This window comes from Zychaea mexicana, assembly GCF_025766255.1.
Source record: "Zychaea mexicana strain RSA 1403 chromosome Unknown BDB00scaffold_18, whole genome shotgun sequence".
Lineage (NCBI taxonomy): Eukaryota > Fungi > Mucoromycota > Mucoromycetes > Mucorales > Lichtheimiaceae > Zychaea > Zychaea mexicana.
In genome coordinates, this window is record NW_026516681.1 from 106,002 (window position 1) to 130,612 (window position 24,611).

The 24,611-nt window shown below is 44.2% G+C and overlaps 8 protein-coding genes across 8 annotated transcripts; 4 read left to right on the forward strand and 4 right to left on the reverse strand.

Annotated features, from left to right (window-relative positions):
• Positions 1-32: 32 nt before the first annotated feature.
• Positions 33-882, reverse strand: BDB00DRAFT_786030 (uncharacterized protein; the record flags this gene model as incomplete). The annotated part of the gene is made up of 4 exons (XM_053120575.1): positions 33-271; positions 369-529; positions 626-663; positions 760-882. 4 exons carry the CDS (start codon positions 880-882, stop codon positions 33-35), a joined length of 561 nt encoding a protein of 186 aa, XP_052982055.1.
• A 3,923-nt stretch (positions 883-4,805) lies between these two features.
• Positions 4,806-5,868, reverse strand: BDB00DRAFT_927147 (uncharacterized protein; the record flags this gene model as incomplete). Its single annotated transcript, XM_053128871.1, has 2 exons — positions 4,806-5,673; positions 5,783-5,868. The coding sequence occupies 2 exons, from the start codon at positions 5,866-5,868 to the stop codon at positions 5,046-5,048; spliced, it is 714 nt and encodes a 237-aa protein (XP_052982056.1). The 3' UTR covers positions 4,806-5,045.
• Positions 5,869-7,396: 1,528 nt separating this feature from the next.
• Positions 7,397-8,779, forward strand: BDB00DRAFT_811717 (small GTPase superfamily). Its single transcript, XM_053122657.1, has 4 exons — positions 7,397-7,660; positions 7,773-7,855; positions 7,962-8,087; positions 8,166-8,779. Exons 1-4 carry the CDS (start codon positions 7,522-7,524, stop codon positions 8,400-8,402), a joined length of 585 nt encoding a protein of 194 aa, XP_052982057.1. The 5' UTR covers positions 7,397-7,521; the 3' UTR covers positions 8,403-8,779.
• Positions 8,780-10,315: 1,536 nt separating this feature from the next.
• On the forward strand, positions 10,316-15,173 carry BDB00DRAFT_811719 (1,3-beta-glucan synthase component-domain-containing protein). Its single transcript, XM_053122658.1, has 2 exons — positions 10,316-14,621; positions 14,700-15,173. Exons 1-2 carry the CDS (start codon positions 10,437-10,439, stop codon positions 15,051-15,053), a joined length of 4,539 nt encoding a protein of 1,512 aa, XP_052982058.1. The 5' UTR covers positions 10,316-10,436; the 3' UTR covers positions 15,054-15,173.
• A 1,249-nt stretch (positions 15,174-16,422) lies between these two features.
• On the reverse strand, positions 16,423-20,071 carry BDB00DRAFT_896479 (oxoglutarate dehydrogenase, E1 component; the record flags this gene model as incomplete). The annotated part of the gene is made up of 6 exons (XM_053128515.1): positions 16,423-16,741; positions 16,852-17,245; positions 17,342-19,006; positions 19,087-19,322; positions 19,441-19,968; positions 20,050-20,071. The coding sequence occupies 6 exons, from the start codon at positions 20,069-20,071 to the stop codon at positions 16,584-16,586; spliced, it is 3,003 nt and encodes a 1,000-aa protein (XP_052982059.1). The 3' UTR covers positions 16,423-16,583.
• A 471-nt stretch (positions 20,072-20,542) lies between these two features.
• Positions 20,543-21,497, forward strand: BDB00DRAFT_759505 (MoaB/Mog domain-containing protein; the record flags this gene model as incomplete). The annotated part of the gene is made up of 3 exons (XM_053119127.1): positions 20,543-20,636; positions 20,704-20,835; positions 20,908-21,497. The coding sequence occupies 3 exons, from the start codon at positions 20,543-20,545 to the stop codon at positions 21,495-21,497; spliced, it is 816 nt and encodes a 271-aa protein (XP_052982060.1).
• Positions 21,498-21,561: 64 nt separating this feature from the next.
• On the reverse strand, positions 21,562-23,710 carry BDB00DRAFT_193448 (uncharacterized protein). The gene is made up of 4 exons (XM_053116425.1): positions 23,581-23,710; positions 23,175-23,512; positions 22,387-22,856; positions 21,562-22,294 (listed from the first exon to the last, which is right to left on the reverse strand). Exons 2-4 carry the CDS (start codon positions 23,314-23,316, stop codon positions 21,626-21,628), a joined length of 1,281 nt encoding a protein of 426 aa, XP_052982061.1. The 5' UTR covers positions 23,317-23,512; positions 23,581-23,710; the 3' UTR covers positions 21,562-21,625.
• Positions 23,390-24,202, forward strand: BDB00DRAFT_811738 (uncharacterized protein). Its single transcript, XM_053122659.1, has 2 exons — positions 23,390-23,671; positions 23,745-24,202. Exons 1-2 carry the CDS (start codon positions 23,554-23,556, stop codon positions 23,798-23,800), a joined length of 174 nt encoding a protein of 57 aa, XP_052982062.1. The 5' UTR covers positions 23,390-23,553; the 3' UTR covers positions 23,801-24,202.
• The last annotated feature ends 409 nt before the right edge of the window (positions 24,203-24,611 follow it).

Sequence of the window (24,611 nt, forward strand, 5' to 3'; positions counted from 1 at the left end):
AGGATAGTAAGAAGCGAAACGAGCACACATTTTTAGATTAAAAGAGCAGCTGCAGCAACGGACAATCCTCCAACCAATGAGAATGCCAACTGGAATGGAGTAGATGCTCCCGAGTGATCTCCAGAGGGGGTAGCTGATGCTCCAGGAGCAGTGCCGCTACCGGTAGTTGATGCCGATGCTGTTGCGTTGGCAACAGTACCTGGTGGTGCAGCCATGATGGTGAAATAGGGCGAGTAAGTGTCACCTTTGTTGCTTTTGAAAACAAGCACATCTGTAAAGGTTTATATTATGGGTACACGTTGTGTATAAGTGCTTTACTGTGGAAAAGTTTTGTAATCCTACACTCCCTTCCCCTGTGTTATATTTACAAGAAGCGTCGGTCTTTGTAGTTACTGGGATAGCCCAGTCCCATTGACCACCGGACACGGGGATCTTTGATCCAACGTTTCCGACCATTTGGAGGTTAGCAGAACCACCGTTGCGTAGCTCGACAGTGCTGATTTCAGTTACGGTATTGTCTTGAATAGTCCTATTTGACATATTGATCATAAGATGCATCATGGAGAAATAGGTTAACGTTCTGTCTTACGTCAGTCTACAAACCAATCTGGTATCTGCTACTCACCAGGAAACCTTTTCTGTTTTTCCAGCCGTCCAAACAGTCTAAAAAGACAATGAAAGCCCAGGATATAAACTATTAGTTACCGAAAAAAAAGTTGCTAGGGTAGCATGATATAGTAGACTACATCGAATACTTACACCAAGAGCGGGAGAGGTAATAGCAATTCCAGCACCACCTGCCGGCGCAGATGGTTGTTGGGCGTTTATATTTAAGATAAAACACACTGCTAACACGACTGATAATTGAATAAGCTTCATCATTTGTATTTAACAAAAAAAAGGGAAAAAGAGAAAAAGAGAAGGCGGGATATACAATGGAAAAAGGCAGAGAAGTGATGTGTTTATATACTGGGATAGTTCTCGACTCTTGATTTTTTTTAATTTGCAATGTATAACTTTTCTCCTTCAGTCAGCAGCAGCAACCCGCGGCCCCCCTACAAATAAAGAAAGTTGATCCCCTCATTACATCAAAGCACGCACATTACTCTCAGCTTTAAAAGAAAGTTGGCTATATGCTAAGTAATGCATAACCGCTACTTTTCAGAAATGAGTTGATATTTTCTTATGTGCAAGAGTTATTTTCAGCAAGCTTTGCTTCAAAAAGATCAACCACGGGACACAATGTGTAACCTTGTAATTCGTTACACACACACTTCTGCATAGAGCATATGTACGGTAGTAAGCAGTAGCCGTCAATGCCATAGGCTCAAACCCGAAAGAACCACGAGTTGCACATAATTTAAACTTGTATTGATGAAACGAGAGTTATAGGGGGGTAGCATAGGTATGTAAGAGGGAATCAGCGAGGGCCATCACTATATGTGTGTGCACGCTACTATATAGCGTGTATCCCTCTCATTCCTTCTCTCTATACCCCTCGTTTCTCCCTCTCAACTGTTATTTTTCCTTTGTGAAAAAGGAAAACGAAATTCTTTTTGTTGATGAATATCAGGAGACATTAGAAGAAGAAAAGAAGATTAATTCAGATTTCTCCGACAATGACAGCCAGGTAACATGGCTGTGTTTTTATCATATACAAGAAAACTGCCATTGTGGAGTTTATCAGTAGTAAAAGAGAGAAACTGGCGGTGCTATTGTAAATCCATGAGTACTATTTATCAGCATCATCATCACTATTGCTTGCTTGGAGTTTCAATGAGAGGTTAATAATAAACAATGCTGCTAATGTATAAATAGGTAGTAGCTCGGAATGTACTTGTTTATATTGAATATGATGTTTTTTTACACCTTTTTGCTCGATGTGGTCAATACATCAAAAAGTGTGGATGCTATATTGTGAATATGAGCCAAGGTTGAAGCTGCTTGTTAAGGTTCATACTGTTATAATTTGTGGTGAATCAGAAAAGGCACAGCTGCTCCAACTTGTTTTTCTCATCATAATCTTGCTCGGAATATGCGTAGGTGTTATGATCTTATATGTAAATTGTGTTCATGTGGCTACCATTTTAATACAGTTTAGAAAATATCCACATCGTCCAACCTTCTGGCTTACTATATGTTGCTCACCTACATGTTTTTAAATGTATAAGAGTAGCATCAAGTGCATAAATGATGTTACATGTTATCTACATAGCAAAGGAGATATTGTAGAGCTGGTACTTAATAGTTTCAGAATAAACGAGTCGATTAAACAAGTGAAATGGTAGTATCTAGTAGAAATAGTACTGTACCATACGATACGTGCTTGTCGTTGTTAATTAATACCTTATCATTACTGATAATAAAATAGAGCGTGTTAGCTTCGTTTATTTGAGGAAGAGATCATCTGAAATTCTTGGAAACTTCTTCAAACCTTGAAGGCAAGGATCAAAAATGACAGCAATACTATTATCTGTAATACAGTGTTGTTGCTACTACGTTAGGTATCGCACAAACACCTTGTAGGGATTTGATGCAAACAATTATACTTATGCCTGATGTGGTACTAGACACTCAGTATAAGATGAAGAATTACTATTAAAACCAGCCAAAAAAAAACCATCACTTCTCGAATGTAGAGCGCACTACGTAGCTCAGTCTATGTAGTATTTCAAGTAATCAGCCAGATGTATACAGTAATATTCGTGATCTCAGTATGTAGTGTTTGCCAGCTCATAGCATATTTTACAAGACTACTTCCTCTTATCAAAGGTAATAAATCAAAAGGTTATATAACATGTGTCTATAAATGGCTGCTTCTTGAATAAGAGTTTCCGTTTAATATCCTGACGCCGAACCACATGATATGGTTAATAAGAAGTAGTAATGATATCGCTCAACAGAAAGTTCAAGTATGAAATGGACCCATTACATTACAAGTTACCGGCTCATGCGTGACGATGATACATTTCTCTTTTCATCTTGTCGTCAATTATGGAATAATCTTCCTATGAGGGTCCATTGGGAAACAAAAAAGCAATGGCGGTGCCTTATCGTTGACGAAAAAAGAAGTAGGGAGAGTGACAGTACCATCCACACAATAAATTACTCAAGGGTTGAACCAAAGGCTCCCATTCATCAAAGCAAGAAAAAGTTTACTCATCCCATGAGTATTTATACAATACATCGACCAAGGTTTCCTTTGAACGAATTGAAGACATTAGTTACCACCTTATCACTTACGCATGTCACAAGGTTGAGATACGCTCTTTCTTTCATATACATTATTTTTTGAGTTATCATAGGAGGGACTTTACCTATGGTGCATTTGCTTATGTACGGACACACAAAACCAGCCATGATCCCACCGGTGCTGCGTCCTATATTGTATTCCAGCTATGGTTCGCAAATGCTTACCAGCTACAATAAGCTCTTCATTAGTTGCTACATATTTTCTCTGGGGCTTTGTGAACGTGGAGCTAATATGTGTTGTTCGCAATCTTATGTTCTATTCATCATAATCAAACTTAATATCATATGAATGTGTACCCACTCGTACATTTATTTTTTATTTACAGTAGTTAATTTTTATACCGATTCTTTTCATGATACATTTTTCAGTAATGTTAATAGATCTTAGGATGAGGACTTACAATACGTTTTGTTCATGATTATATATTAGCTTCCATTAGCTTATAAAATCATCTGATATAGCTAGACGACTTTCTAAATTATTTTTATTTTGAAGCGATCAATACTACAGCTTAGCGCTCGATTATTATACATTTACTCATCATCATGTGCATATCCGTCATTTGAAGATTGCTACACACGCAGGCGTATTCTATGATGCATGATCCTACCCGTGTTCTTTGCTGCCCAATTCCACAATATAAAAAAGAGAACGGTAGCTTGAGAAGGACTTGTTCAAGGCTCAAAATTTGTTCGAGAAACCCCAAGTATTGACTGAGGACAAAAGGAAACACGTACATCATACCACTATGAAAATATTGAGCAGCTTTCTTATTTTCCGTTCTTATTGAACAAGGTTGTGCGTACTCGTACATTGTTCGATGATGATTCGCTCTCTTACTACTACCGACATTGAGTCGACGTTCTTTCTAGTATTGCATATTTGCACGCGGCGTCCAATTAATAATGCAGATTATTTGAGCGTGATGTATCAAAGAGAGAGGAGCATATAGTCTAGGGATCTGGGGTGGTGACGCTAAACAGAAAATGGTTTCTAATGTTGGAAGGGTTTGTTCTGCGTCTTTAAAATTATGATCGTTTTGACCTGTCAAAGTCGCAGTAGTAGTTCATAACAGTGGTAGCTAGCCAGTGGTCTGAGTTGATCGGCTGCACGCGACCATCTTATTCAGGCAAACCGAAACACGTTCAAGGGAGACTGTTGACTTCTAGTTTTGGTGGATGACCATGATGATTATGACATTTTTACTAGTAGTTATAGCCGTGTATACACTCTTTACGGAAAGTAAATTCGCCTGTGGTCGAAAATAAAAGCATAATATTACAGTGATAAATATATGCGGTTTGCGGTAGCTTAAACAATCGTAGATGATGATATCTGAAAGTGGAGAATCGTTTGAATCAGTGTGCTAAATTGACACTTTTATATTTGAAGTAACATTGATCCGTTGAAACAACAAAATCAAGATGCCACAACAGTAGCTATTGCTTGACGCACTGAAACGTTTGCTTGCGTAATTGGTGAAGCCAATAAATTTGCAAGTTTTTGCAGTTCTTCAATCAAAACGCTATTGCCAATGATGCGAATCGTCTCGAAGTGTACAATTATAAATAACTGTCAATAACGTTACAAATATCATAATGTAGTGGATACAAGGGATTATGGCACACCGATGATATAACTATAAACACCCAGTCACTAGGGAGAACTATGCAGAACTTGTCATAGGGATTACCGCGAATAATAGAGCTTTTATCAAATCCATAGAGGTGGGACCGCGATGGAGGTCACCCGCCTTGACCGAAGTCTTCAGGGCCTAGCACCCAGTTGTAGCCTATTGGCCGATGATGTTGTCAAAAACTTTGCATACTGCCCCATTTTTCTTCAACTTAGATCGCATCGCCGAAACTTTTTGTTTTGCAAGTGTTGGAGGCCTCGTCTCTTCGCTCCTGATCACAGCCAACGCCACTGACTGAATCAATTGGGAGCCTAGTCGATATTCTGCGTCATCTCCACCGTTGTCCCAATCCGCAAGAGTGAAAACAGTATAGGGACGCGTCGTTAGATCATCCGTCGGTTCATTGAACGAGCGGCATCGGATATATGTTGATTGATGGTGAAAACGCGTTCGTAGCTGTCGTAATTGAAAGAGACCGTCATATGGGTATATTGCTTTGGTGTTTTCGTTGATCGCCAATGCTGAAGCAGCATGCCACGCAGATTCCTTGACGAAGAGCTGGTTATTGAGGGACTTAACAGACGTTTCCAAACAGAACAATGAAGTTGTTGGCCCGATTTCAGGATCACTGGATTTATTCAAGCGTAAGCTGGATGTAATCAACGCGTTGAATGTCTTGGTTCCCAGAATCAGCTTCGTCCCATCATCGTCGCGGATGCTTGTTGGCCATACATGAGGGTATTTTGTGATTTCCGGCGGTAAAGAGCTTGATGATGTGCTTCGTCTTGTTTAAAAACTTCCCCTGTGGGAATCAACGGTACGTCTTCTTCCATAGACTTCGACGCAGTTCACAACAATGGTCTTTCCTGAAGATGTGTCAAGCATGATCATACCTGCAAGAAGTCGACTGCACGCGTATCGCATCTGAGGACGTTTCGGACCAATCTTGATTGAGAAACATGCAAAGATTGTCGTTCATTTCTGTGTATTGATGGTGTAGAAATTGTTGTGAATATGGACCAGCTTTAGAGCACTGTAAAGCTGCACTGACAAAGCTGTGTTTGTCCCTATATTGTCATGCTTTCGCCGCTTTGTTGGCAATACTGCCGATACTGCAACAGTTTGACTGCAAGACTGTAAGTGAGATTCGTGTATCAATGCATTTTCATCGACACCGTTCTCGGTAGTCAAGGCAATGGGATGCATACTGAACGCCTCCACAAAGCTGACCAGTCGTGTTTTCTCTCAATCGTTCCAGTCTTCGGCATTGCACGCATGTAGCTAAGGATCGCAAAAGATCGAGTCGGGTCGATTCAAGGGTCTGACCCGTTGACCGCGGGTCAAGAAAACGCTAACCCGACCCGGCCTGTTCAACCCGACGGGCCAAAACTCAAGTTGACAGGTTGAGACTGATTTCAATGCTGGTGATGAAGGAAGTGACATCCAACCTGAACTCGAGTACTGGAAGCGCACAAACTCCACATACACGCAACTCCAACATGGCGCGCAAATTCCTAGTAGTGCCAGCAACATCTACTTCGTGTGAGCGATCATTTTCAGAGGTGTAGGGGTTCGTGCCGTCAGAAAGGAATCACTTGGGTACGTATGCTTCAAAAGAAAGAAGTATTGGTAAAAGCGCGTGGGTGAGAAAAAACAACCGATTTCCCAACAGACCCCAAATCGCAACCGTTTTTCCGTTTTCGTCTTCTGTCAAAGCGCGTTTTTTACTGCTGCCTTCCATTGTCCGTTTTCATTGTACTATTGTTACCTCTTTATTCCTTATAAATATCAGTACCTCATACATATTATATGTATACACGGGTTACAACGGGTCAAGCCGACCTGCGGGTTAGATTGCGATCACTAAAGCGGCCAGCAAGAAAGGGGTGGGGGTTTTCTTTTATGAAATGAAACAAAGTAGTTTTGGATACTGTAAATTTCTGTGAACACTCGTCTTAGGTGTTTCATCACGTCGTCCAAAACGATTGAAGGATTTTCATCAATGCATTCAAGAATAGCTTTCTTGTGCTCCTCATTGGGAATACATGGACGACCAGTCTTTCTCCGTTTCTCAAAGATACAATTAGGATACTCTTTTACATCCAAGATGCCATGGTTGGAGCTACGAAAATAGTCTTGGCAACAGGACACTCGATTTGTTCAGCGACGAACGAATTTACATTTCGTACAACATCATTTTCCACCACAGGCGAATTTACTTTCCGAAAAGGAGTGTATGCCATCTGTAGGTGTGAAGGTGTGTCTATGAATCATAATATTATCTCGGGCTGATCTTGCTGTTCTCGGCCCAGCGTGATCTTCTAACACAGCAAACACAACCGAGCCGGAGAATAGCAAACAGAGTGTACTCGTATGGAGAAAAGCTAATTGATATCTGAGAGCGAGATAAAAAGAAGGGGGACACGTTCCAAACATTAAGCATGAGCCTCGTTGTCAAATAGAAGGTTGCTGTACATACAGAGATACTGTGCACGCTTGGTGCAAAAAAAAAGTCAGCCAAGCATGTTTTAACGCATATTGGTTATATTACTATTATTACCTGCTTTATCTTCTTCTTTTCCGCTTTTTCCTATTTTTACTGCAAATCAGACAAACTATCACATCAACAACCATGGCAAAGAAATCAAAACAAACACTCCCACTCCATAAAGTCATCATGGTTGGTTCCGGTGGTGTCGGCAAGTCAGCATTGACACTACAGTACATGTACGGCGACTTTGTTGAAGAATACGATCCGACCAAAGCCGACTGTACGTTGGTTGCTATTTTTTATTTTTTTGTCAGCGTTCTGCTTATACAGTTGAATTATACTGTTCGTCCTGGTCTTAATCTGGTTTTTATTTTTTGGCTCTTGAAAAATAGCTTATAGGAAGAAGGTCATGTTGGATGGCCAAGAGTGCCAGATTGACATTCTCGATACGGCAGGCCAAGAAGAATATGCAGCGGTAACGTATAATACAATACTACGAATTATACAAACGATTACTCATACCTTTTTATACATGTGTGCGTTGGCTTTAATATCTGGTTATACACATATTTTAAAAAAAGATCCGCGACAATTATTACCGGTCTGGTGAAGGATTTCTGTGCGTATTTTCCGTTTGCGAACATGAATCATTTGAACATACGCAAGAGTTCCGAGATCAAATTTTAAGAGTACTCGATGATGATACCGTAAGTAACATCTCCTGTTAAATAGTGAAAAGGAAGGGATCGTTCATGCAAATGCAATTTTTGTATGATGTCGTGTAGATTCCATTTATCTTGGTGGGCAACAAGGTGGATTTGGCCCACTTGCGCAAAGTATCATCGTCGGAGGCTCAGCAGCTGTCGCAGGAATGGGGCTGTCCTTACCTGGAGACATCTGCCAAGACACGACAGAATGTGGAAGAAGTGTATACGCTATTGATGCGGAGCATTCGGGATCGCAAAGAACAGCTGCACATGAGCGAAGGGAAGTCAAAGAAAGGAAAATGCATCATCATCTAAAGAAACTCGCCCTCTCTCACTGACGTATCATAAACAACAAACACCCACTCGACCACCGCAAGTACAATCGCACATAGCAGCAACTAGTAACGAAATGATGTAGTTTTACTACTACCACTACGAACATAGCACAACCTGCATCACATCCATCACCATCATAACAAATACAGACTTCTTTTTTCTCTTTTCCAGCAAGCAAACGCGACTATCAGACCTTATCTCCTCCTTCCCTCTTAGCCACCATTCTATTTCCCAATTTTTCCCAGCATATGTGTTTAGGTTTTTTACTTACACAGAAACGATTAAAAACAATAATGAAAAGAGATGCTCTTGTGCCCCGTTCCTGGAATATGACCAAGTAGTGGATTGAGAACGTGAGGGGGCGGCATTCTACAAATGTAATTATACAGCGGGGTGATGAAAAAGAAGGGATCTTATGCGTAAAAAATGGAATATACAGATGACAGATGAGCAAAGGGTGGTGGCACATATGACGATCTTTTTGGAACCGTCATTAGTAGTGCTTTCTATTTGTATTCTGGAGAGGATCGACCCCGCGGTTTGTTTTGAGCCATGTAGCAACGCAAGACTAAAACACCTTGTCTTGTATCAACCATATCGATCGTGTCTTTCAGATGATGGCACATAACAACAACAACAACAACAACAACAAGACGGAATTAAGGGGAGGAAGAAGAAGAAACGCAGGGGGTTGTGTATGTGTGCATATGTATTATCTAATAGCATGTGCGGTGGTGGCGAAGAAGATTGCAATGAACGGGCGGGAATGCTGTGCGAAAAAGAGTTCAAATTAAAGACCACACAGTCAAGTTGAAGTGAGGGGGTTATCTGGAAGAATCGCATAACCCTGTGCTTAGCAGCAACAGCAATTAGCAACATACGGAAAGGTGGTGGGACTATGCGACATAGCATACAAACATTCAGTCCGGAAAGTTTTTTTTTCCACCCAAGTTTCTTGTGCATATATTGTTTTTTCCTGTTTCCGCTGTGTTAGTTAGTACATGCATGTTCTTTCATTCCTAGGATCATCATCCAACAAAGAGAGAGACACAAAGCTTGAGTGTTCTTCTTTCCCTCTCTCTCTTTCTTCATTTCTTTTTCTGCCTATTCGTCTGTTGCTCTCTTCATCTTATTGAATGACCCATATGCCATACCCATCCTTCATCCAATAAATGACACCTCCTCCAGCATCATCAGCAAAAACTCCAAAAACATCGTCGACAGACGCACCTCGATGTCAAATGCCGTAAGTAATATAAGTGGCGTGTGTGCACAGATCAACTCATGTGGGTTGTTATTATGCAGGTCGGCTGCAGCATCGGACAGGCCACAGCAGCATCAGGAGGAAGTCATGTCGCGACCATCACAACAAGCGTCCCATCAACCACAACGAAACACAATAGGCAAGTACTTCTATTGCATTCCTTCTGATACAAGACACATCGCCGTCAGAGCAAGGAGTCTAAACATATTGTTTTTCTAGATATAACGTTTTCGAGCCCTGAAGCATTGATGCTGGAATCGCCTGGCCTTCCGGGTGTCAGTCCGTCGGCAAACACACTGTACACAGCATTACAAACACCAGCATCACACACGCATCGCGACCCACCATTATCGCCCAGTGAGTCAACAACGACCGTGCATACTAAAACGAATCATCATCACCATCATCAGCAACCGTATCCCAACTGGATGGGAAGCGACGCACCTGTGAGCATAGCAGAAATACAATCCATATTTGGCGACTATACACAAAAATTCGGGTTTCAACGTGACAATATGCATAACATGCTTGACCATTTATTAACGATGCTTGATTCACGGTCCGCAAGGATGGCGCCATGGCAAGCACTGTGGACCCTACACGCCGATTATATCGGTGGTGAGCATGCCAACTATCGAAAGTGGTATTTTGCTGCTCAATTGAATCTCGACGACAACCATCCAGCGCCACCAAAGACGACACCGACGGGCTTGCTGGTGGAAGAAGCCAAGCGCGAATGGCGAGAGCGGATGGAAACAATGACGAACCGTCAACGCATGGCTCAATTGGCATTGTATCTGCTGATATGGGGTGAAGCAGCGACGCTACGGTACATCCCTGAGCTGATTTGCTTCATATTCAAATTGGCTGACGATTATGCTGGTGCCACAGGACAAGAACAACCACAGCTCAGCTTTTTGGACGACGTGGTGTCACCATTGTATACATTTGTTCGCGACCAATCGTATCAATTGGACCAAGGCCAGTACATTCGCCGTGAAAAAGATCACAACAGCATTATCGGCTACGATGACCTTAATCAGTTTTTCTGGGATCGGCTCGCTATCGCTCAACGGATCAGACTCCATGATGGCCGTATGCTGAAGGACGTAGCACCATCTCAAAAATACGCGTGTCTTGCACAAGTAGACTGGGATCGCGCATTTCGCAAGACCTTTTACGAATCACGTTCGTGGTTGCATTTGCTGACCAACTTTTCGCGCATTTGGATTATTCACATTTCCATCTTTTGGTACTACATGGCAGCCAATGTCGACTTTCTGTACATGGATCTTGGAGAAAGGCCCGTCAAGTTGTCAGTCATTGCGCTGGGTGGACTGGTGGCCGTGCTGCTTATGATGGCTGCCACTGTGGCAGAGTTTATGTACCTGCCCTCAACGTCGAGTACGGCGAAAATTCTGTTTTCGAGACTGAGTATGCTAAGCTTACTTGCTGCATGCCATGTGGGCGCATCGGTGTATGTCCTATGGATCGACCGGACGAGCTTTATTGCTTTGATTGTCGGTGCATGTCAGTTGGGTGTGGGTGCAATCGTTGCTATCCTGTTGGCAACTATCCCATCGGCGAATCTGTTCCACCGCAAGAGGGCGAGTACCCATCTAGCATGCAAGACGTTTACATCCAACTTCCCATCCATGACCAGTGATGACCGATTCTTGTCGATCTTGCTTTGGGTATGCATCTTTGGATGCAAGTTTCTGGAGACTTACTTTTTTCTGGCGTTGTCTTTTCGAGACGCGTTGGCAGCTACAAGCACCATGGATCTCCGAGATTGTGTCACCGACCCTTTGCTAGGCAAATGGCTGTGTCAAATTATGCCCACACTGACGAGTATTCTTATGTTCACGGTCGAGTTGATCCTGTTCTTCCTGGACACTTATCTGTGGTATGTCGTATGGAGCACCATGTTTTCAGTCTCGCAGGCGTTCCGTATGGGCATTTCCATCATGACCTCTTGGAAAACGCTCTTTGCTCGTTTGCCGAACTTGCTGTATACGAAAGTTCTGGCGACCAAAGAACTGGGGACTGCATCCTTGCGGAAGGTGGCATGCTCGCAAATGTGGAACGCCATCATTATCGCCATGTACCGTGAGCACTTGTTATCGAGCCACAACTTGCAGACGCTCTTGTATCATTGGCGCACACCCGACGACGAGCATCAACACGGCGAAATATCGTCACCACCCTTCTTCGATCCGCAAAACAAGATGAAAAAGCAAGAATGTTTCCCGCTACACTCTGAGGCCGAGCGACGCCTGTCATTTTTCGCACAGAGCTTGGCTACTGATATTCCTGTGCCTTGCTCCGTCCAGCAAATGCCGACGTTCACTGTATTCACACCGCACTATGCCGAAAAAATGATATTAACACTGCGCGAGATTATCCGCGAAGAGGACGCCACGACGCGTGTGACATTGCTCGAGTACTTAAAACGCCTGCATCCGACCGAGTGGGAAAACTTCGTCAAGGATACCAAGTTTATGGCTGAGGAAGAAAACCCGTTCCACGTGGACGAGAGCAAGCTGGATGATGCACCCTCAGCAGCTTTTCCGCCTTCTGGTGCAAGCGACAAGGACGATCTGCCGTTCTATTGTATTGGATTCAAATCATCCAAACCAGAATATACGATGCGGACGCGCATGTGGGCTTCTTTGCGCGCTCAAACATTGTACAGAACAGTTTCTGGATTCATGAACTATGCTCGCGCATTGAAGATTTTACATCGTATTGAGCATCCAGAACTGGCTGTGCCCGATGGCAACATTAAGACGACCGAGGAGCACCTGGAGTCAGTCGCCCATCAGAAATTCCGGTATTTGGTAGCCATGCAGCGCTACGCCAAGTTTACCCCAGAGGAAGCCGAGAACTGTGAAGCTATTTTGCGCGAGTATCCACAACTGCTGATTGCATATATTGAAGAAGAGCCCAGCAACACGCCTGGTGCCCCGCCGACTTTCTACTCGGTCTTGATTGATGGTCAGTGTCCTAAGATCGAAGGCACTTACCGTCGCGTACCTCGTTACCGGATCCGATTACCAGGCAACCCTATCCTTGGTGACGGCAAGTCGGACAACCAGAACCACGCTATTATTTTCTATCGTGGCGAGTACTTGCAGCTGGTAGACGCGAATCAAGACAACTACCTCGAAGAATGCTTGAAAGTGCGAAGCATTTTCTCCGAGTTCGAACAAACAGCGGCCCCATGTGAAATCTATGCTCTGCGCAAAGACTCACCTGCACCTGTGGCCATTGTGGGTGCACGTGAGTATATCTTTTCAGAGAATGTGGGTGTCTTGGGCGATGTGGCAGCTGGCAAGGAGCAGACGTTTGGTACTTTGACACAGCGAATCATGGCCAAGACTGGCGGACGACTGCACTATGGACATCCGGACTTTTTGAACGCGGCATTTATGACAACGCGAGGAGGCGTGAGCAAGGCACAACGTGGACTCCATCTCAACGAGGATATATACGCGGGCATGAATGCACTATCGCGAGGTGGACGGATCAAGCATACCGAGTATCTGCAGTGTGGCAAGGGACGCGATCTGGGCTTTTGTTCAATTTTGAATTTTACGACCAAGATCGGCACAGGCATGGGCGAGCAGATGTTGTCACGCGAATACTACTACCTGGGCACCCAGCTTCCAATCGACCGGTTCTTGACATTCTACTATGCACATCCGGGCTTCCATATGAACAACATTATGATCATCTTCGCGGTCCAGTTGTTTTTGTTCTGCATGACGTTTGTCGGTACAATGGCAACGTCCGTACCCTCTTGCTCGCTGCATGGTGTCGAAGAAAATTGCTTCAGGATGAAGCCTGTGTTTGATTGGCTCGAGCGCTGCATTGCTGCGATCTTCTGGGTATTCTTTATCGCATTCCTGCCGCTCTTTTTGCAAGAGTTGACCGAAAAGGGTACTTGGCGAAGCACGTTGCGTCTCTTCAAACAGTTCTTGTCATTGTCCCCACTGTTCGAAGTGTTCGTCAACCAGATTTATGCAAACTCGGTACTGTCCAATTTGAACTTTGGTGGCGCACGGTACATCGCTACGGGTCGTGGATTTGCAACGGCCCGACTACCTTTCTCGGTCCTGTACGCTCGCTTCGCGAACCAAAGCATCTATTTCGGCGCACGGACCATGTTTATGCTGATCTTTGTGACACTTACGCTGTGGATTCCGCATTTGCTCTACTTTTGGGCTACCGTCGGCTCGTTGGTGATTTCCCCATTTGTATTTAATCCACATCAGTTCGTCCTGACAGATTTTATCACCGACTATCGCGAGTTTCTGGGATGGCTGACGCGAGGCAACGCTGGCCGGTACTATGGCCATGCATGGATCACGTTCTGCCGACAGTCCCGGGTACAGATCACGGGCATCAAGAGAAGGACATCATCCCAACCAACATCTTCGGTACCTGGGCCACGCGCTCAATTATCAAGCATTCTGGCATCTGAAGTGTTTATGCCGCTGGTCCAAGCAGTTTTGTGTGGCTCATGCTACGTCTTCTACAAGAACCGGGATCCGAATCAAGACTTAGGTCATGGAGGTGCATTGGCGAGGATTGCATGTTTGACGGTCGGACCAATTGCATGGAATGCCATCTTCTTACTGCTATTACAATTCGTTTCCATGTTTTTGGCAGCCGTACAATCGTCGAAAAAAGTTGGATTGTATATGGCTGGCATTGGCCATGCTTTATCGCTGATTGGATTTGTCGTATGCTTTGAGCTATTCTGGTGGCTCGAAGGATATGCAGTCAGATCAACCGCCTTGGGCGTACTGACCATGTTTGCATTCGAGCGATTCGTGTTCAAAATTTTGGTTGGCTTCTTTTTGCCTCGCGAACTACATCACGATGCAACCAACCGCACTTGGTGGACCGGACAATGGCGTGGAAGCAATGTATGTATTTTCTTTTCGATTCAGGATAAAATTGCGCTGTGAGGCTGATAACTAATTGGTTCGCTTTGCTACTTTCAGTTGGGACTTCAAGGAGCAAGAGAATACCTTTGCAAGGTCGTAGAAATGTCGGCTTTCACCACAGATTTTATCCTGGGCCATTTGATCTTGTTCTTTCTGTTCCCATTTACTTTGGTACCGTACATAGATCGGATCCATTCCTTGATGCTGTTTTGGCTTAGGCCATCCAAACAGATTCGACCGTCCGTCTTGTCCACCAAACAACGAAGACGTCGTCGGGAGATTGCACTTACGTATGGTCCCGTTTTTTGCCTCGTATTTATCTTCTTTGTTTCTCTCATCAGCATCCCTCCCATCTTTTTAAACGATGAAATTACTGGTTTCCAACGTGGAACCAACCCTTTGCCTGTCTAAGAAAGGTTCTAATCCAACCGTTACTAAGAAACAAAATTATACGCTCTTTCACTCACTTAATGTAACACCATGTATATTCCCTTTCATTATCATCTTTTAAAACAATAAGTTATTTCACACCATTCTCTAGACTTGCATGCATTATACAGCTAACGACGTTTATGGGAACAGTTCTTTTTATCAATCATTATCTGTTAAAAGCGGTGGCTGAATGGTAGAGAGCATCCGAAGAGTTATTGACGATACCTGTTTTACCAAATATGAAACCAGCTGTTTCGACAGCTATGTGATACTTTTTTTTCCAGGACTTGAAATCGCTGATTTGTGCCGTTCGCTTCATAGATGCTTGTAGATAGCACTTTCCATGGTGATGGGGACTGCAAGCAAAGCTAGATAAATCCACAGCACCGGGTCCACGGAAAATGAGTAAGGACTCTGCCTTGATCGACACCGTCGCTCGCTGTGCACTTGATACTTTGTCTGTTAATTCTTGTATATGTTCTCGTCTTTGAATGATAATCGACCAAAGATCTCATTGCGTAAAATCTCCAACAAAAGCTGGAGACAAGTGGGCCGTACTGTAAAGTCCACCAGAGATGGCACGTCGGGATGATGTACGACTAAACATATCCAATGATGCAGGTAAGACTTCTAAAAAAGCGAAGAAAAGATGATGGTGGCTCAAATTACTGCTGCATACTGTTGCTGTCAGCAGCAGTGGACAGAACAATACAAAGCCACCAAAAAACAAGTGGCCGGCTATCCTACCGAGTTGGATAGAATACAACTGCGATTGATTATTTTTCTCAATTGAAAGCGAGTGCAGAACGATATGAGTCGAACAACAACTCAATTACGATCCGCTATGTTTCTTATCTGGCGGCAAAGCAGACATTGATATGTTATGAAAAGGTCATTGCTAATAGATTTATGATTGGAGTAGTGGGAGCACAAAGTATGCTAGTTGACAAACCTGTCAACATGTCTTCATAATCGAAGTTGCTCTTTATCAAAAGGAGGCGTAAATAGTGTCTTTTGTAGCTCATCAAAGATATCACTGGTGATCCTGCAGTTACATAGCTTATATGTACGTACTGGAGATACCAGGTATTGTATACATTGGCCTTTTATGAGTAGCATTTCTATCTGGACAAAAGAAATCCAGCGCAATCTATCTCTATCCACTGTTATGGCGGTAATTGTGGGTTCACTCAAAAAAAAAGTGCCATTGCTTACCGTTAAGCTCTGTTATTGAAGTTATTGCTCTTTTACAGAACCAAAGCAAAGATTCACAAACACCTAACTACTAGAAAAGCAAGCAAGGGTAAAAAATCAACCAAACTTTCTGATTTCAATATACAAAACGCAGCGACAGAAACATAAACCTGCTGTGAAGTACATTCGAGTAGAAGCTATACTTGTTGTTTCGCCAAAGAAAAAGGATAAATAACTTGATGGTTTTTAACATAACAGTTTAAAAAGAGTATGGAAAAATCTGTGCAACAACTTCCGTATTCGATTTACAAATTTCTACCACACTGGTACACCGGATTGTACTTCCTTGGGTTGGGTAGGCTCGCCCAAAAGGGCCCAGCTTAAGAAGTCGTATTCTTCCTGAAAATGCCGCTTTTTATTACCGGTGGCAACCGAGGCAGATGGTTCACGACCTGTGTATTGGACGGGTTTACCTATTCGTTTGGCGAAAAGGGGTGGGGGAATCAGCATACATAATTCAAGATGGCGTTCTGATTATGCTATGCAAGCACTCCTCCATCCTCTAGCTATTTTGCTCACTTACTCTTAAAGTTTTCCGTCTGCGATAACACAGTGTTGATTCTTGGACTGACATGCTGCCACATGCCCATGTTCATAGGCTCTTCCTGACACCATACGACCTCGGCGTTGGGATACTTGTCTACATGATCCTTAACCTGCTCATAGGGGAATGGATTGGGTTGTTCCACACGTGATATGGCAACATCAGTAATCTTGTTTTGCTCGCGTGCGCGCAAGAGGGCGTAGTACACCTGGCCCGTGCACAGGATATGCTTCTTGATCTTGTCTGGGGACTGAAGATGCTCGGGATGTACGTCAGGAAGATACAACTGGAAGTGTTTATCGCCTGTCATATCCTCGAGCGCAGACCGTGCGAGCGGATGCCGCAGTAAGGATTTGGAGAATGGCAAAATGAGCTAAAAAATCAAATAGTAAGTTCTGTTATTAGTATAACTTCGCCTTATAATGTGCTTTTCTTCCCATTACTATCGAAAACAAGAACAAAGGTATACCGGCTTTCTAAATTCACGATGGATCTGACGGCGCATGACATGGAAATACTGTGCTGGGGTTGTCGCGTAGACGACCTGCATATTGCAATCCTGATGTTGGCGCTGCAACTTTTCGGGTGATGGGTATGTGCTTGGGTTATCGTCGCACATCTGAAGATACCTCTCGATTCTGGATGACGAGTGCTCGGGTCCTTGGCCATCATAACCATGAGGCAGCTGCAGCACCAAGCCAGTACGCTGCAGCCACTTTTGCTCGCCAGCCGCTATGAACTGATCAATGATACACTGGGCATTGTTTGCAAAGTCACCAAACTGAGCTTCCCAGATCACTAATGCATTGGGATCGACCATGGAATACCCGAGCTCAAAACCAAGCACACCGTATTCGGATAAGGATGAATTGCAAATCGTCAAGTTGCCTTGTTCAGGTGAAATGTGATTCAGCAAGGTATAAGGTCGCTCGTTCTTTTGGTCGTGCAGGACAGCATGGCGTTGCGAAAAGGTACCACGCTCAACATCTTGGCCGGAGCATCGCACATGCTTGTTTTCTAACAGCAAGGAACCCCATGCCAATGCCTCGCCTGTTGCCCAATCGATATCCTTGCCGGCGTTGAGCGCCTTTTCGCGATTTTGCAGAATACGCTTCAGATTGCGATGGATGGAGAAGTTCTCAGGAAACGTGGTTAATGCCTTGCCAACCTGCTGCAGGGTCTCCATGGAGACACCCGTAGGAAAATGCGGTAAAACTTCTTCGGCCAACTCCTTGGGCGACTTGAATCCTGGCCATGAGCTCGAAAGCCATTCGCGCGATGTGGGCGTATAATCCTTGCTCTTGGCATAGCTCTCCTCCAAGATCTTCCATACACGCATCTTGGTCTCGTCAACATCCGAGTCGGACATGGATCCCTCGCTCTTGAGCTGCGAAGCATATTTTTCAGCTACAGGGGTTTGCTTTTCGATCGCCTGGTACATTCTTGGCTGGGTGAAGCTGGGCTGGTCCGTTTCGTTGTGGCCATGGCGGCGGTAGCACACCAGATCAATGACGACGTCCTTGTGAAACGTCTGTCGCCAGTCCGACGCGAGCTGCATGACAAATGTGACAGCCTCAGCATCGTCGGCATTGACGTGGAATACTGGTGCACTGATACTCTTGGCAATGTCGGTGCAGTACGGAGTCGACCGGCCAAAGCGTGGATCGGTCGTGAAACCAACTTGATTGTTGACAACAATATGGATTGTACCACCTGTCGTGTATGCTGGCAGGTCGTGGAAGCCCATGGTCTCGTATACAATGCCCTGACCTGCAAAGGCAGCATCGCCGTGCATCAAAATGGCCATCGAGTGCTCTCGCTCAGCGTCTTTGCTATAGAATTGGAGCGCACGGGTCTTTCCTAGCACGACTGGATCGGCAGCTTCCAAGTGAGATGGGTTGGCCACAAGGGACAAATGGACACGTTTACCCGAGGGAGTAGGTCGGACATAGTTCATGCCTAAATGGTACTTTACGTCACCAGACCCTTCTTCCGATGGTTCCAAAGCGCCGCTGAATTCGCAGAAGATGGATTCGTTTGGTTTCCGGACCACGTTACTGAGAACGTTCAATCGACCACGGTGTGGCATGCCAATGACGATAGATTCAACACCGAGGTCAACTGACCTGTCAATCTAAAGTGCCAATTTTGGACCAGGAAAAGCCACAGTGACGGTGAGAACTCCTTAATGGAAAAAGCATCACAGAAGCTTACCATTGCTTTCATGCCTGGAATCAAGGTTTCGCCACCTTCTAAGCCAAAGCGCTTTTCAGACGGGTACTTGGATGCAATAAAGCGCTCGAAACTGTCAGACCACGTCAAGCGGTCGAAGATAACGCGTTTCTGGTCGACCGTGAATTTATACGGTGTGGGCGTTTCAATTCGTTGGCGTATCCAATCACATTGAGAGCGATCGGGGATGTGGATATACTCGACACCGATAGAGCCGCCTGTTTGGTTTGTATTTGTTTACGTGTGAGTATGTCCTTCTTTTGTTCTTCTTGCATAAAGAGAAAGAAAAGAAAAGATACTTGCAATATATCTTTTGCAAATGGTCAACAATCTCACGCAACGTCATCTTTTTTGAGTCAGTGCCATACGCGGGGAGGATGCCAGGACCCAACGTGAAGGTGCGGTCGAGGTCTTTCTCAGTGAATCCGTAGAATTTGGGCGATAGCTCGGGAGGTGATGAATCTTGCAAGTCTGCGTTCAAAATACCCAGTGGATCGAGGTTGGCAATGTGATGACCGCGCACCTGGTACGCGCGTACCATCAACTGGATTTTCATATGGTCGAGCACCTCTAAATCGCTTGCGCCCGCAACGACATCTGAAGGTAAACTAGGCAAACGCGCACTACCGGATGGCACAAGGGTGGGCGGCGCCATATACGCTTGACCAGGCTGCACGCCGTTCTTCATGTTCTTGAAATACACTTGCCACGATATATGGACAGACGATGGATCATGGAGCCATGCTTCGTACATTTCTTCAATATAGTTGGCTGCGTTGCCGTGCAAGAAGCTGTCGGCCGTCTCTGGCGGGCCTTTGCTGCTCGCAAAGGAGCGTACAGCAGCAACGCTGGCCGTGGTGATGGCTGGTACTCCAACGGTTGGATAGCGTGCATTCAGCAGTGGTGCGATGGTCGAGCGCCGCCGTAAAAGTGGGCGAACGATACGAGGGATCGACGCGCGATACATTGCTTTTAATACTAAAGGTAAGAGAAACAAAAGAAGAAGAGAGCTGTGTGGGAGAGAGAAACAAGGTGGCTCTTGTATTTGATTGCTTCATGCACACAGTGACGCAAAATTTTTTCTCCGCGAATGCAGCGCGCATATGTGGCACACAATCACGCTCACCCTTCAACCTTCACTGAAAAGAATTGACCGAGCACTTTTTCTTTGACTGTTGGCGTTGCTCCACTTGAATACCTTACATCGAAAATTCCGGATCACATAGCAGGAAAAGCTACCCTTCGTACACGAAAACGGCAGCAATTTATTGTTCCAAAACTGGCTACAAAGAGCCTGTTCGAAGCAGCTATTATATAATGCTGATGAGAAAAACGAATAAGTCGATACTGTATATCCCCGCCTTGCTTGAAATGGAAGGAGGACCCTCTTCTTTTCACTCTTCCACTTCTTGAAGGTGGCACTATAATAGGCGTTATAATGGCACAAGATCCATCGTTGACAGCAGCATCATTGATAATAGGTGATGAGATTCTAAATGGAAAGACTCAAGACACCAACTCACACTATCTTGGTACGGTACCTTCTTGTTCTTATTCGTACAAGAAACCTGTCACTCACAAGTATAAGTGTCATTGCAGCTCAGTTTCTATTCAAACTTGGCATTGAACTGAAACGTGTTGAAGTTGTAAGTGATGACATGGACGCTATTGCAGACTCTATTCGACGGCTGTCAAATGACCATGACATTGTATTCACCAGTGGTGGCATAGGTAATAAATACACACACACTAGGGGAGCGGACTCGAACTGTTTCATATTACTAAACTTTCAAAGCAACAAAGGCGTTACGCATGATGATATCTCCTATGCTGCCATTGCCAAAGCATACCAACTTGAGCTAAAACTGGACAACGATACCTATGAACGTGTGCAAGCCATGCTCAACAAGCGCAAGATCACACAGCGCGAAGGATACGAACGGCTAGCAACATTTCCTCATCCTGCGCAACTGTTACGACCCCAACAAAGCTTCTTGATTCCTGTCGTCATCGTCAACGATAACGTTTACATTCTGCCTGGCATCCCACGCCTTTTCCAACTGTTGTTAGAGTCACTGAAACCACATCTGCAGCAGCTCAGTCTAAAGAAGAACGGCAAGCACATCATTGGCTTTTCACGGACAGATATTGCAACACAAAAGAGTGAGGGTGCAATTGCATCCACATTGTCAGCTATCCAAGCGCGCTATCGGGATATCAAGATCGGCAGCTATCCACTCATGGGCGATAAAGATGTCAGCGTGGTCGTTAGCGTGGTCGGCAAGAATAATAACGCAGTTGAATCGATAGCACAAGAGATTGCTACGAAGATTGATGGCTGGACACTCGTCAGCAATAGCAGCAAAAACAACAATGCCAAAGCACATCTCTAAACGACCATTTTCCGTACATGCATTTCAAGCGATCAACACCTATTGATATACTATAGTATTACACAAGTTTCTATTATTTTACAACGGTTATAAGATTACTGTTGTTATTACATTTTAGTTTAAGGCTCTTATGGCCAATAGTAAAGTACAACATTTTTGCCCTCAAATCCTAGATATGACTTTTGTATCCGGGTATCCTTTTCCATCAAGTACTGTATAAATTCCTCGGTCGTAACTACCTCTCCTCCGTTATTAAGCCTTCGATCTCGATTCTCATGCCCAAATACACAGCATGGAATCACTGCGAATGCTTTGTTAAGCTTGAGTGCCATATCCACAATAGGCTCCGTCGCCTGATCTGCATGCATTCCCACTAATAGCCCAGTATTTGCAACAATCTCCGGATAGTCTTCGAGAAATTTGTCATCCATAAGTGTACCGAGATAGGTCGGCTCCAATTCGTACGGCCATTTTTCGTCCATGGGCGTATTGCTACTCGGATCCTCGTTCCGTGCTATCCGACACGCATATCGTCGTAACCGTACATACCAATGGTTTGGCCGTTTTCGGATTTCCGGCTCGACAACAGTACTTGGTATATTAAATGCGTGACTGAGAAACATGGATACGTCGCCTTTGCCGCCTGCAACGTCCAATACACCAACACCGTCCGTGAGTATGTCACCAAACGTTTGATGGATCCATTGCACAAACACCATGGCCCGCATGGCATGCGACTTTTTTGATGTATGTGGATCGTCTGGGTCATGCGTTGTGATTTTTCGAACTGCTAGACGCTATTTACCCATTCGTAACAAGCACCAAATTAATACCAAGTATTCACTTGTCTGCCTTCCTACAGTGTTCTTCGCAGTAGAAGAATACTTACATCCTCAATCCATGTTTTGCGTGCTTCCTCATATTCTTCTTCGGACGGATGCAGGTACGGACAATTTGGTAACCGGACACACTCCCGCTGGTTGATCCAAAACTTGCAAAACATATCCGCTTTCTGCTTTGTCGTACCATCTTGCCGTACGACCGTCTGCTTAGGTCCTTTGCTTCCCAGTGGTGGATCGGCAATAAAAGTCTTTGGATCGTTGTAAAGTTTAATCATGGTCAAAGGTACATTAGATTGCCACACTTTATAGGATGTCGTTTCTCCAGGATCGGTTGGTAATCCGACGTCGACACGGATAATGCTGCCTGGTCGTGCTGTGCGATAAGTGTCCTGCACCAATTCTCGAGTGCAGGTTCCGTCGTCACTTCGAAACAGGACTTGCTCTTTGGTGTTATCACTTAATAGCACATCAATGAAAAATAAATCTTTACAGAGTTTGCGACGGTGCCTGATTTGTCCTTGAACCGTGGATGTTAGGACAAGTGGGCGAGTGAACCGATCGCTTTTTGACATCGTATATATTCGACAGTAGACCTTGCTGGAAACAAAAAAAATGTACCTATAAAAGTGCTTAAATGATTTAACCGATCAATGTGATTGGTCGTGGCAGTATCGAATTTTTGGAAAGCTTAAAAGCTATGTTGCCTCTTTTTACAGGCCCTCCGCACCCCTTCTATTACCCTTAGTAACGAGAGCATGGACTTCATGATGGGCACGGTCACTGATTTGTTTTCGGCACTTCCAGAAGGTTACCTTCCTAAATGGTTCTTGTTTACCTCGGCCTTGGGCATATTCAACTCGATTCAAAACTTTTGCACTGACAAGTTGACCAAGCGCCTCTATGCTGGCAAGCCTGATGAAGGTAAGCAATCGTGTCAGGACAATATTTACGCTTACGTGTTTTAGCATGTTGCGCATATAACTACAGCCGGTATACGCGAGCCTGACTCGCAGAAAGCAGAACTATATGATAACAATAATAATGTTTCATAGTGACTCCTATGAGTGCCCGTTTCTTTGCCACTTGGACTTGGTCTGTCAGCATGATCCGTATCTACGCTGCATTTTATCTCGAACACAAGTTGTGAGTATCTTAATGAAACGAGCGTATGCACTATTGAATATCTTGAGCGCTAAATAATCTATTAATGTAGCATGTATGAACTGGGTATCTGGACTTACGTTATTGCATTGACGCATTATTGTGCCGAATTGTTTGTCTTTAAAGGGTGCAAACTCAACGGTCCGTTCTTGTCCCCCTTCTGCGTGGCCAGTAAGTGTTTAACCCCGCATCTTGACAAAGATAGAACAAACAATATGAATATATTTCTAACCTCTATTTTTAGCCACCTCACTTATCTGGATGATCAGCCAATATGACTACTATGTAAAATACGCTTGAAACATTTAATACAGTACAAATCATTAATCGTCGAATTACTACTATCAATGGAACATCCGAAATTTCAGATTCGCGTTTTGGCGTCTTATAAGGCTATCCAAGGCCAATTTAGGCGTCAAAAAGCATAAAGAAGTATCAAAGGGAATTTTGGACTTTAGGATGAAGGGATGGAAAGATTGATAGCCTGTTATCTATTTTTATCGAACTGGAAGCGGTCAAGAAAGTGAACAGCGAGGGGAGTGAAGATAAAGGCAAGAAAGGCCCAGCAAAAACGCAAATGGACGGAATGGATGACAGGTCGTAAGATACTTGGAGTCTATGACACAATTGAGGGACGTCTTCGCAACCTATATCACGGATAGTGAGTGCAGTAGTAGACAACTGATTGCTGAAAAATATGAGGGTATCGAGCTTATCTAATCCCAACATCAGCACATGGTTCGTTGTTGAATACGATTATCAGACGAAAATATCGTTTTTTCGATCTCAATTTTTGATGCCATGTAGCATGTACGATCTCATTAATCGCAGCTGGAGCATGCATGTTAGCGGGCAACAACAGAGCATGTAAATTTGTGATATAATCATGATCCTTTTAAAATACTGCCGTTGTCGAGAGGATATAGCAGCTCTACTTGATCGGACCACGGTTTTACACACCGGAACATATGATGACAGAAAGAGCACCAATTTGCATCATGCTCATCATGCAGTACCGTTTAAGTAACGAACCATTTTTCCGCACTTCCTTGACGTGTCCCATAACGACTCCGTGCATATTGATAGACACATCTTTTATGCTTCTTTGACA